General features: G+C 54.8%; 1 protein-coding gene across 1 annotated transcript; it reads left to right on the forward strand.

Moving 5' to 3' along the window:
• The first annotated feature begins 479 nt into the window (after positions 1 to 479).
• Positions 480 to 2,575, forward strand: HOXB2 (homeobox B2). The gene is made up of 2 exons (XM_035569850.1): positions 480 to 867; positions 1,995 to 2,575. Exons 1-2 carry the CDS (start codon positions 480 to 482, stop codon positions 2,573 to 2,575), a joined length of 969 nt encoding a protein of 322 aa, XP_035425743.1.
• Positions 2,576 to 11,598: the final 9,023 nt, after the last annotated feature.

Genomic DNA, 11,598 nt, shown 5'->3' on the forward strand with positions numbered 1-11,598 from the left:
AGTGCGGGCAGTGCAGGCAGTACGGGCAGCACCGGGCAGTGCGGGCAGTGCGGGCAGTGCAGGCAGTACGGGCAGCACCGGCAGTGCGGGCAGTGCGGGCAGCAGCTCCTTGCCCGCTGGCCCCGCGGAGCCGCCCGCAGCCTGCCGAGGAGGGATGGCAGGGATGCTTTTCTGGGGATCTTCCCTCGCCTTTTTTTAATCAATTAAAGAAAATAATGCGTTCTTTGCCACCAGGCCCCGCCTGCCATTGGCCGCGGATGGCCACGTGACCACGAATTGGCTGCAATTTCGCCCCAGTCTCGAGTTTAACAGAGCAAGGTCCCCATACGCCTGTATTATCAGCAATATAACAATTATAAAAAGCCCGAGAACCATCATCATCACTGCGATAAAAACTGAGGCCCTCAGATTTCTTCCTCTCTTCCCCTCCTCCTTCCTCCCCCCCTCCCGCTTTTTAAACCCTGGGCCCTGGAAAAGCCATGAATTTTGAATTTGAGAGGGAGATCGGGTTTATAAATAGCCAGCCTTCGCTCGCAGAGTGCCTGACGTCTCTTCCCGCTGTCCTGGAGACATTTCAAACTTCATCAATCAAGAACTCGACATTAATTCCTCCTCCTTTTGAGCAAACCGTCCTCAGCCTGAATCCTTGTTCCAGCAGCCAAGGAAGACCGAGGAGCCAAAAAAGAGCATCTCATGGCCTGCTCCAGCCCCAGCCTCCGGCACAGCCCGGCCCCTTGGCAGCGGAATTCCCCTGGATGAAGGAGAAGAAATCGTCCAAGAAAGCAACCCAGGCTCCATCCTCGTCTTCCTCCTCTTCCCCCCCATCATCTTCCTCGTTGCCGATCCCTGCCGCAGGATCTCCCGCAGGTTCGTATAATAAGGGGGTGAGGGGATGTTTGCTGAAATCGGAGAGGATTCCAATGATGAACAGTCCCCGCCGTCCCACCAGCAGCCCTGCCCTGGCTCCCCGACAGACTTTGCCCCGCACCTCCCCGAAACTGTGTCACGCAATAAAATGCACCGCAGCAATGTACACCGCCGGGGGGGCGGGTATTTATCCCCCCCTCAAATAAAAGAGAAATTGCTGCAACTTCTGCGAAAGCAAAGAGATTTCCGGGGGAGTCGGGCTCTTTATGAGCTACAGCGGGGAGACTTGGCAGCTGAGCCACAGCTCCATTTTCTTGACTTTCCCTCCCAGCCTTGATTTTCTTTACAACCTACAGGGAAAAAAATAATAAAAAAAAAAGAGCGGAGGGCGGAAAGAAAGACGGGTGGGTAACTCTGAGGCTGCTGCGAGCAAGATGAGGAGGCAGAAAGACGGAGAGCAGGGGTCCCCAGCATCCAGCGCAGCGGGGAGAGCCAGCTCGCCATCGCAAAACTGATACACCCCCAAATCCTCCAACCCCCAGGCAAACTAACGTCTCCCCAAGGAGTCCCTTGTCCAGGGAGCTCAGTAACCCTGGCCAGGGACCCTCCTTCCCCCGGGACAAAATGTGTAAGTGTAATTTACTGTTTCGGTATTTTCCTAGCACCGTTCAGGTAAAAAATGTTCAGGCAGAAAGGCGGACACCAGAGCTCCTTGGCCAGATAACACAGGAATCGAAGCCCACAGCGTCAGTCCCTAACCTACCGGCAGGAAAAAAAAAAAAAAAAGAGAGAGAGAGAGAGAGAGAAAAACGGGTCGAAATTCCCCATGTCTGCGAAGGGGGCAGAGAAGAAAGGTTTCTAAACGGAGAGGCCAGGGAGCAAAATCCTTTCTCCTCCTTGGGGGCAAGGGTACCGGAGAGCGATTTCCAACCCTCTTCCACAGTGGGAAGAGCTTAATTAAACATTTATCTTCTCTCGCAGCGGCTCCCCAACCCTCCCCCCACCCCCGCTCGGTAGTGCGGGGCACGTTCTGCCCTGCCCGCAGCAAGGAGGGGACGGATCCAGACCCTCCATCCGCGCACCGGCCCCCCTCCCTCTTTCGCAACGTGCGGTTTTGTGTGTTTAAGACACCCAGGGGCTCGCAGACACCAGCGGCTCCAGGAGGCTCCGGACGGCGTACACCAACACGCAGCTCCTGGAGCTGGAGAAGGAATTCCACTTCAACAAATACCTCTGCAGGCCCCGCCGGGTGGAGATCGCGGCTCTGCTCGACCTGACCGAGCGGCAAGTCAAGGTCTGGTTCCAGAACCGCCGCATGAAGCACAAGCGGCAGACGCGGCACAAAGAGCCCCCCGACAGGGACGCCGCCTGCCCCGGCCCGGACGAGGGCAGCGACCCCCTGGACGAGGCCGAGGACGGCCCCGCGCTGGGGCCCAGCCGCGGCCAGGCGCGCCCCGAGCTGCCCGGGGGCCCCCGGAGCCCGGCGCAGCCCCGCGCCGCCGCCTCCCGCCCGCAGCGCGCCCGCCCCGGCGGCCGGGACTCGCCTCCGCCGCCGGAGCTGGGCATCTTCTCGGCAGAGCCCTGCCCGCAGCTCTCCCCCGGCCTGCAGGACTCCCTGGGGAGCCCCGTCCACTTCTCCGAGGAAGACCTGGACTTCTTTGCAAGCGCACTTTGCGCTGCAGAGCTGCAGCACCTCAATTTCCAGTAGCGGGCCCGCTCCCCGCCTGCCGCTGCTGCCCCGCCAGGCCGAGGCGCCCCCAGCCCCGCCGCCAGCTGCCCCCGGCTGCGGGGACGGGGGGGCGCCCCCGAAATCGCCCCCGAGCCACCACTCGTTCAATCACCGCCCCCGAGCCCCAAACTCTGTCTTCCGAGACTCCTCGCGTTGCGGGACCGGAATCACACTCGCAGTATTTATTTTACAAGGCTCACATAAAAGAGTAGGGTTTTTATTGTTATTATTTTGTAATTAAAACCAGGTTCTTAATTATAGGCTTTTTTCTTATTTATTTTAAAGACGGCGCCCGATAGTTCTCACGCACATCAGACATGTCAGGCCTCGAGAGAAAACATTTGTAAATCCTTCAAGTGACTTTCTCAGGAATCAGAATGAGACTTTTAGATTTCTTAATAAAATGATAATGATAATGATATTAATAATAATACAACAGAGGAATTTTCTTTCCTCTTTTTAAGTTTTAGATGTAGACTATTTATTAAAATGTTTTAATAGTAAATGGCAAATTATTTATTGTACATTATTTTCATAGAGTAAATAAATGCCTTTATAAAACTAAGAAACGTGGGTTGCTATATATTTCATTCGAAATTGTTCTTTTTTTTTTTTCCTAAATCAGTCTCCTTCCTCTTCCCCGATCTGCAGCAATCTGGTGTCTTTATAGTCTGTTCATGTGCATTGAGAGAGAGGACAAAAGAAATTGCTCCCGACTAATATTGCAAGAGACTTCGTGGGTCAGAAATATTTGCCCTGTTCCGTTCTGTCTGCATTTTCTTTGAGCTTGTTTTTTATTGTTATTTTTTTTTAAATAATTCGAAGCCGGGTATTTGTTTCCCATGCTAACGCTCGCTGGTGTGTTTTTGTGACTCAGACTCCCTCCCGTAAGCACGGCTCGGGCCGAGGGGAAGGCAGCACAAAGGCGGCGCCGCGAAGCCCCCGCACATTCCGCTCCCGTGCTGGGGGCGGGGGCGCAGCCCCCTGCAGCCGTTCCCGCAGCCCGGCCCGGAGCGGCCAGCGCTGCCCCTTGCCGTGAGCCCACTCCACCGGGTCTCATCGCCTGCAGCAGGAAATCGAAACGTGCCGCATCGCAGTTATAAGTATTTTAAAGAAAGAAAATGCGAAAAAAGGGGGATTTCGAGCAGGAGCAAAACATGAGTGGTGCGAGCCATCATTTTGGCCAACAAATAAATGCTACAGAGGGCAGAGGGGGAAGAGATTAGCCTGAAAGAGACATTTCTTTTTTCCTCCCCCGTCTTTTTAGCAGCAAAACCCAGAAAACCTCCGGCCTCGTAAATCTGCGGTCTCCTTCCGCAGCAGTTTGCGCAGCTCTGTCTCGGCTCGCGGATCCCTTCACGAACGCGGTCTCGCAACATGCGATTTTAATCACAAACCTCACATATCAGGGAGGGAGGGCGAGGCGGAGGGGGTGGGGAGGCTTATGAATGGAAGGGGGTCAGCGCAGGAATCAATCGCGGTGACACCCAAAATAAATCACGTTACGTCTTTGCTAAGTCACCGGTGGTTCCTCGGGCACAGCAGAACCCCGGCGGGCGGCGTCTGCGCGCGGGGCGAGCCCGGGGGCGCCGCGGGCAGGGGGCGAGGGGGGCGCGGGGAGCAGCCGAGCGGCCCCTACCCGCGGCGCTGCTCCGGCCCCGGCCCCAGGGCCAGCGGAGGGCCGGCGCAGGGCGGCCCGCGGCGGCCGGGGGCGGCGAGCCGCGCCCGGAGAGGCCTGGCCCCGCGGGGCTCCCCGGGGCCGCGGTCTCCGTCCCGCGGGGCCGTTCCGGCGCTCCGGCGGCTGGGCGGAGCCGCCCCCCCGCGGGCCGGGGCCTGGGAACGCGCTCGCTCGTTCTGCGCTTTCGTGCTGGGGGCGTCGGAGCCGGGCTCGCTTTCCGCTTCGGGCAGTAAAAAGAAATAAAACGAAAGAAAGTAAGGCCTCGACAGATGTTCTCGAAATTGCTGTGCGAAGATCTGGGTTATCGCTCCCCGCCGGAACAAAGGCAGGCTGGTTTTACGGCTACCTTTTCACTCGGAATGACACCGCTGGCCTCCCTCCCAATCAAGCGAGCAGACGTTTCCGACCTGCTAACAGCTCGCTCCGGGAAGGAGTCGGTTTATACTGAAAATGGAAGTGGACGGCGGTTACGAAACGCAGGTGAACGTTACCAAAAGCACCCTCCCGTCGACGAAAGGAAGCGGCCGGTGCGCGGCCCGCGGGGGCTGCAGCCCCCGGCCGGGAGTCGCCCCCCGCTGCGCTGCCCCCTCTCCCGACTCCTTCGCTCTAGAAGTCCTCGAGCCAGGCGGGGGGGCTGGGGGGGGGGGGGGAAGCCCAGGCCCAGCCCAAGTACCACAGAAGGCTATTCATTATCTTTAAGTTTATTTAATATCTCCAGCTTCTGGAACATACTCAGCGGCAGCGTCGGCGCTGCCAGACGCTGTCTATCAAAGCGCCATTTGTTCCAGTGCTTCACAGATCCCCCCTCGCCCCCCCCGCTCCGCAGCACTCCCGAGCACGGGCTCGTTGCGGGGCGGCCGGAGCCGGCGCTCGGGGGCGGGGGCGGGCCGCGCAGCCCCCGCGCTCGGCGCTGCCTCGGCCCGGGCCGGGGCCGCTCCCGTGCCCCGCCGGGCTCGCGCGTGTGCGCGTCCCGTGCGCCTGGGGCCGGGGGGCGCTTCTCGTTCGCCCGAAGCCGCGCACGTACGCGTCTCTTGGCGAATGGAGCTCGCAGCGGATCTCCACGGCGCACCCGCCCTTTCCGCGTGGAAGGGAGGAGGGGGGGAAGCGAGAGGCGGAGGGGGACGCGCACCCCTTCCTCCTCGGCGTCCCCCATGCGGCGCGGCCCACGCGGGAGCAGACCCGGGGTGGGGCGGGGGCGGGGGGCTCCACCGACGAACGCCCTGACACCTTATCAATACAAATCTCTAACAAGGGCCCTTTTGCAGGTCGTAATGACTTCTCAAAGTTGCTGCAGGTCTAGAAAGCATGCCAGTCACAGCCACAGATCAATTCTACACCCACGGAAAGTGACTTAATAAATGGAACCTCGCCAGTTATTATCCTTGCTAACAGCAGGCCCTTTCTTATTTGTCCTAATTAGCAAGACTGAAATGTCGGAGGAAAGAAGGGGAATATTCAATAAAATCTAAATTATTGAATGACTGTAAGATTTCGCCATCAGTTCAGCCATTCTTTACCTTCTTCAAAATGTCAAACAAATGGGGAATGCATATTTGCAACCCTGCCCTTCTGTTCTGTGCAACTGGAGGGCATACATTAAGCATATTAAGCGTATTCAGCTCTTGATCGTTGTCAAAACACTGCAATTGCCTCACGATTATTAACCTAGAAATATGCAAATGAGATACGCTCGCACGTGTCGTAGGGATGCTAAAGTAATATTTATCTTGTGCTGGTCTAGTCTGGGGATGTGTTTGCTAAAGAGCTACTTGAAGCCCTGAAGATGTTGAACTAACCCATTAGAGCCATGGGAAGGCTCAGGGCGGAAAACCTTCTGTGAAGGAAACGCGGGCGAGACCGAGTGGCAGGCCCCGAGCCTTTGATGTGAGAGGTGGGAAGCGGTTACTTCTCCCGGGGAATCACCCCGACCGCCCTCCGGAGCTGCCGGTGCCAGACTCCGGCTTTCCGGGAACTACTCTGTTTTCTCAGCTGAGTGGTAGCATTTGTCCCGCATTGAATGCATCCCTGTCCTGACTGGCAGGAGCTTGAGAAACTTTCCTAAGGCTCCATCACCGTCAAAGCAAGGAGCTGGGACAGGGCACCTTCCTCTGCTCGCCCTCCTGGCACCTCCCGCCTCCACCGCAACTTTGCCGGTTACTCTTTTCCCCTCTACACACCGCGAAGGGGGAAATGAGTGTCGGATTCAGAGAAACTACCTTAGGAAACGCTGCTGTTAACCCAGGTGAACCTAGGTCTCAAAGCCAGGGGGATACTGTTTAGAATCATGCTGGTTTTCATCAATAATGCTGACCTACTACTACCGGCAATACCGATGCAGATGTGAATAAAGCCAAGTACGTCGGGTCTAGGTGGAGCTAGCCCACGTCTGGTCCGCTGGGTGCTGATAACTGCAGGGACCGGAGTGAACCCGAAGGGCTTGGGGCTCCCCGGTTCAGTCCCGGCCCTGCACCCCCCAGCGGGGCTGCCGGCCCGGGCAGGGCGCCTCTGTGCGCAGGAGGGACACGGAGCTCTCCTCCCCGAGGCTTAAGCGAACCTCGGTGGCCAGACGAGTGGACTCGAACACAGGCACCTCTGCCCTGGGGACCACGGAGGCACAGCCGATGCGAGTCACAGGCAACCAGGACGGATTCCCCGAAGCCAGCGGGAGGAGTTTGATCTTTCGACGCACGAGGAGGTGGGATTTGAGGGGGTTGTGCCACACAGAGAAAGAAATACAGAAACAGTTATTTCTCACCCAAATCTTTCACTCAAAGTGTCACTCAAGAGACCGAGAACAGAAACCACGTCTCTCTGCCCGGCTAAGAGGGTTTCTATCCGCCCCCGGGGGATGGTGACGGCCCGTCCAGAGATCTGCACGAACTGACTCCAAGCCAAGCCGCCAAATGCCCGGCGGCTCTTGGGGCGCAGCAGATGCCCGAGAGGGACATCGCGCTCCAGCCGCCCCGGGGCCCGGCCCGGCCTTCTGCCGGCGCCCGAGCGCGGCAGATAAGAAGGGTTGTATCTTATCTGAAGTGTCTCGTATTCATTCTGCAGCACGGAGGTAGCCCCGTGCTTGTAACTCATGCAAGGGATTCCCTTCAGCATCACTTTGGAATCCCAAACTTTGAAACATTTTCCCATATTATTTTCTCTCTTCAGTTTTTAGACTTAAATATACGCAGGCTTAGTAGGCCATGATTTAACTATGCCACATGGTTACCGAGACTGTAAATTTCTGACAATTTCTAAGGACAAGTCCTTTTTGGTGATAACGAAGTCCGCAGCCAAACACGCATCCCGAGCGTCAGCGCTGCTTCTTATAAATCACCCCGCGAGGAGCCGGAACTGACATTTCTTACGCACGACACAAACTTTCTCCGCAGAGAGTTATCTGTAACTCCAAAACGAAGCATCTGTAGACTCTGTGTGCTCTGGAGCCTTTGGAAATGCTCCATTTCTTCTGTGTTGCCTGCATAGAAAACTTCCAAGTCTGCCTCGGGTAAAGATTTCTTATAAGAAAGAAACGCCTTCAGAAGGGCCTTATCCTTCGTGTCAGGTAAGTTGTCTCAACAAGTAAAGCGGCTCGTAGGAAAGAGCAAAATCCCCCTTTGGTCTCTCCCCAGGCTGCTGCAGTCCCGAGTGTCACGGGGCTTGCTTTATGCCGCTAAAAGAAAGACATTGCACTCAATAAAAGCTTTATTTTAGTAAGATGCCTTCATCGGGTTGGAACGAAAGGCGTGGTTTTCTCGAGGGGGCCCAAAGCCTCGTCCTCGCTAACAGTGCAAGCGCGTGGGTGTGCTTCCACCCGGGGCAGCAAGCCCACGAGCTGCCCCACGTTTTGTCACGCCACGGCCCTCTGCCTTCGCGGGGGTGGAGGGACCAAGGGCACTGGGGGCGTTTGGGCACGAGAAGCCTCCTGCCACCGACAGCTTCGCGGCAAAAATGATGTTATTCTCGTTTCTTATCTGCTTATCAGGCTGGGTGTGGGCGGCAACGGCTTCCGAGGCGTGCCAGGCCCCGGGCTGGAAGGAGGCCGAGGAGGGAGCTCCCCCTGTGCTCCCTCCTTTCCTCCTCCACTGACCGACCGCTCTCCTGGGCAACGCGTTCTTTCTCTAGGAATCAAAGACCTGAAACCTCCCCACTGGCCCTCTCTGCTCACTCATCTCGAGATATTCTGTTTTAATCCCGTCGGTTTGGGGGAGGCAGAAGAATTACTGTCTTCCTCAGCACGTGAGCGAAAATCAAGCAATAGATATGAGTAAAGGCTAATTAACTATTTTCGTGGTGTGAGAGAGGAGGCAGAGCTCTGGTAATTTGAGAACCTCCATTTACACATTTTCTTCGGATGTTTTGACCACCTCCCTTCTCTCAACTTTCCATAAGGGGTGTTTTAATGGAATAAATGTGCAAATAATTGCATTATGCTCGCCAGGCGACTGCTTGTTACCAATAGTCTGGTATTTCTTTCGCCCGCAGTACCGAAACTGGTTCTCACACTTTCTCCGCAAGGGGAATGAAAACCAGGCATAACGAAAGCAGTGACCTGATACCGGTTCCAGCGCTAGGAGGGAAATTTGGAGAAGCGGTTCCCCGGCGATTCCCAGTGTGCTCGCGTACTCATTGATGCTGTGGCTTTCGAAAATGCCGCGCAGCAGTCACAGGCCGTGCATTCTGGGGAAGAGCACGTTGCTCCAGGGCAGGAAGGCGGCGCCGGGGCAGCGCGGGCCGAAACGGAGCCCCCCGAGCCGGGCAGCGCAGCGCAGCGCAGCGCACCCCGCCCGCCGCCCGCTTCCCGGTTCCGCTGCAGCCGGCGGCTGCCGCTGCCCCGCCGAAGGCCGGGGTGCGGCTCGTCCCCCTGCCGGGGAGCCCGGCACCTGCCGCCCCGACACCCCCGAAGTCTTCCCGGTCTTGCGCTGCCCGGGCTCCGCGAGCAGATGGCGAGCGGCCGGGCGGGAGGGCGACGTCCCCTTGCTGGGAGGAAATCGGCTCCAGCCCCCCACGCGCCGAGCGCGACGACTGCCTCCACGGAGGGGAAGAAAACCTTTAGCCGAAGTGGCTTCACCTCCACGCACCCCGGTCTCAGCTCTGCCTTCGCCCTCACACGCCTCGGTAGCTTCACTTTTCCCGAAGAAGCGAGGGCTTAGAGTGGCTCCCAGGAGTCCAAGGACCACGTTTTATTCCTGTTTGGGTCGGGATCTCTGCTCTGTTTCAGGGCCAAAATTTTGATCCCGTCCCATACGATTATTCCGTCCACCAAAGAAGCTGTACTTCCCCCCCAGAACTGCCTCACGTCTGAGCGGAGTTTAACAGCAAAACTTTTTCTTCCATAACTCCGCAGAAGTGAGCTCTCTCGGAGCTAATTTTGCAGCTCCAGAAGACAGCTGTATTTTAATGACATAAAGCATCCCCTTAATGTAACAGTGGAGTGAGATCATGGTGCAAAATTATCAGACAATACGAAACAAATGGTTCAAGGATGAAATAAACATCTATCCTTTTTTTTTTCATTTTACATCCATAAATTATCTATTGTAAGTATCGTTTAAATATAATACATTCAATTTAAGCGCGAACACAACATAATACAAAAAGCACTCCTGGAATCAAATTAGAAACCGATTTCTTTTGCAAGGGAAATTACATGAGAGTTGCTTTGAATCTCTATAATCGCTTTCTGTGCTTTCTGTTGTTTTATGCAAAAAAGGAGGTATCTTGTTTCAGAGAACATTTGTATCCTGAAGTATTTTCTTTTTGAATATCTCAGCATCAGCAAAGTCTGCAGAATACATGAATAAGTAGTAACACAGCACTGGAAATAGTTTCTCTTTATTCTTTTTATTGAAGGACAAGAGACGGAGTTGACTAAATATCACGTCTTCTCTTGAGGGCATTTGAATATGGGAGGAGGGCTGATGCTATTGCAGTTTCTTAACAAACGTTACCCCAACGGGTTGCATCAGCCAAACCTCTGAACTAAAGAACATGCTTATGCCTTTCAAAGTGAACTTTTGGCCTGATTAAAAAAAAAAAAAAAGAGGAAAGGAAAAAAAAAAAGAAAAAAAGTGCCCTCCTGGCTCTTCCTAGAGGCTGAATAACTAGTAAATATCCTGACAAGTAACAAATGACTGTGGGCGTCATATTGTTGGGTGCTCTTGTCTCCCTTCTGCTAACAAGTAAATAAATGTTGCCTACCTATGTTTCCATTCTCTGAGCAGTAAGTGGCCGGACTGAAGTCAGTGTCTTTCCACCTACTCATCACAGGGACTCTGCTAGAGGAAAGCTCCGGTCTTACAGCAGACTCAGGGGAAGATCAAACCAGGTCTGCCGTAGAAAAGCAGAGCCTAAAGTTCCAGCACTGGTTAAAGCCCTTAAAAACATCTCATGTTTTCAGAAGTAAATGTGGAGATAGGTAGGTACACGGACAAATGATGGATAGAAAAATGGGCAGGATGGTTACACCCACACAGATAACTTTTGGTTCCATTCCTCCAACTGCTAAGCAGGGCATGGTTTCTCTCCAACAAAAGACATTCTGTCTTCGTAACTTTATTTCATCGTCTCATTAGAATACTGATTTAATTACATTGCTTTTACCCACACTGGCCCTAGACACAAAGCCCGCGTGGCAAAATTAAAGCACATGGAGCGTAGTTTTCGTAGAAGATTTTAGCCCAGAAAACTCCAAACACGTTCAAGCCATTTTCTAGGTAAAGTTTCGGAACGAAGAAACGAGCATCCTTTTGTACTTGGGGCGGTGGAGGGGATAAGTAGTCAGACCTCCCTATCTCTTTTTCCTTCATCTTTCTTTCTCTCAGATGGAGTTAGGATCGGGAAAAGCCTTTTTAAGTTGAGGAAGGGGAAGTTCTGCTGAAATTGGCTAATCGAATAACTCGGGGGCCTTTTTAGCACTTAAAACAGGCGCAGATAATGCTAATTCTTCCCCCAGGCCCCCCCTTCCCCTCCACCTCCCCGCACCCCACCTCCCTCCTCTCTTTTAAAGTCTTTGAGGAAAGATTTTGACGCATTCGTGTTGTTATCAGATTGATGGGCAGGGTTTGATTGAAACCCCTTTGTTATGCAAATGTCAGGCCCTTGATGGATGAGCTCAGAGATGTGACAAACTTCAGGAGCCCCTCGCTCATTGGGCTGGGGGCGAGCCACGTGGCCGCCTCCCCCTGCCCCCACCCCGGCCCCGCCGAAGGCTCCGGGGTTCGAGGACCAGCGATGCATGGAAGGAAGTTTTACAGCTTTGACATACTATCTAAAGGTTGTAGGGCAGGCGGAATCCCCCCAAAACAGGCTGACCCTCCTCCATCAGTGGCAG

The sequence above is a fragment of the Cygnus atratus genome, chromosome 25 (genome assembly GCF_013377495.2).
Source record: "Cygnus atratus isolate AKBS03 ecotype Queensland, Australia chromosome 25, CAtr_DNAZoo_HiC_assembly, whole genome shotgun sequence".
Classification (NCBI taxonomy): domain Eukaryota; kingdom Metazoa; phylum Chordata; class Aves; order Anseriformes; family Anatidae; genus Cygnus; species Cygnus atratus.

Bases quoted from the DNA above. Each gene is read 5' to 3' on its own strand.
- HOXB2 (XM_035569850.1), top strand. From the start codon at position 480: ATGAATTTTGAATTTGAGAGGGAGATCGGGTTTATAAATAGCCAGCCT. The intron at 868-1,994 runs GTTCGTATAATA...TGTGTGTTTAAG, and splicing joins TGCCGCAGGATCTCCCGCAG to ACACCCAGGGGCTCGCAGAC.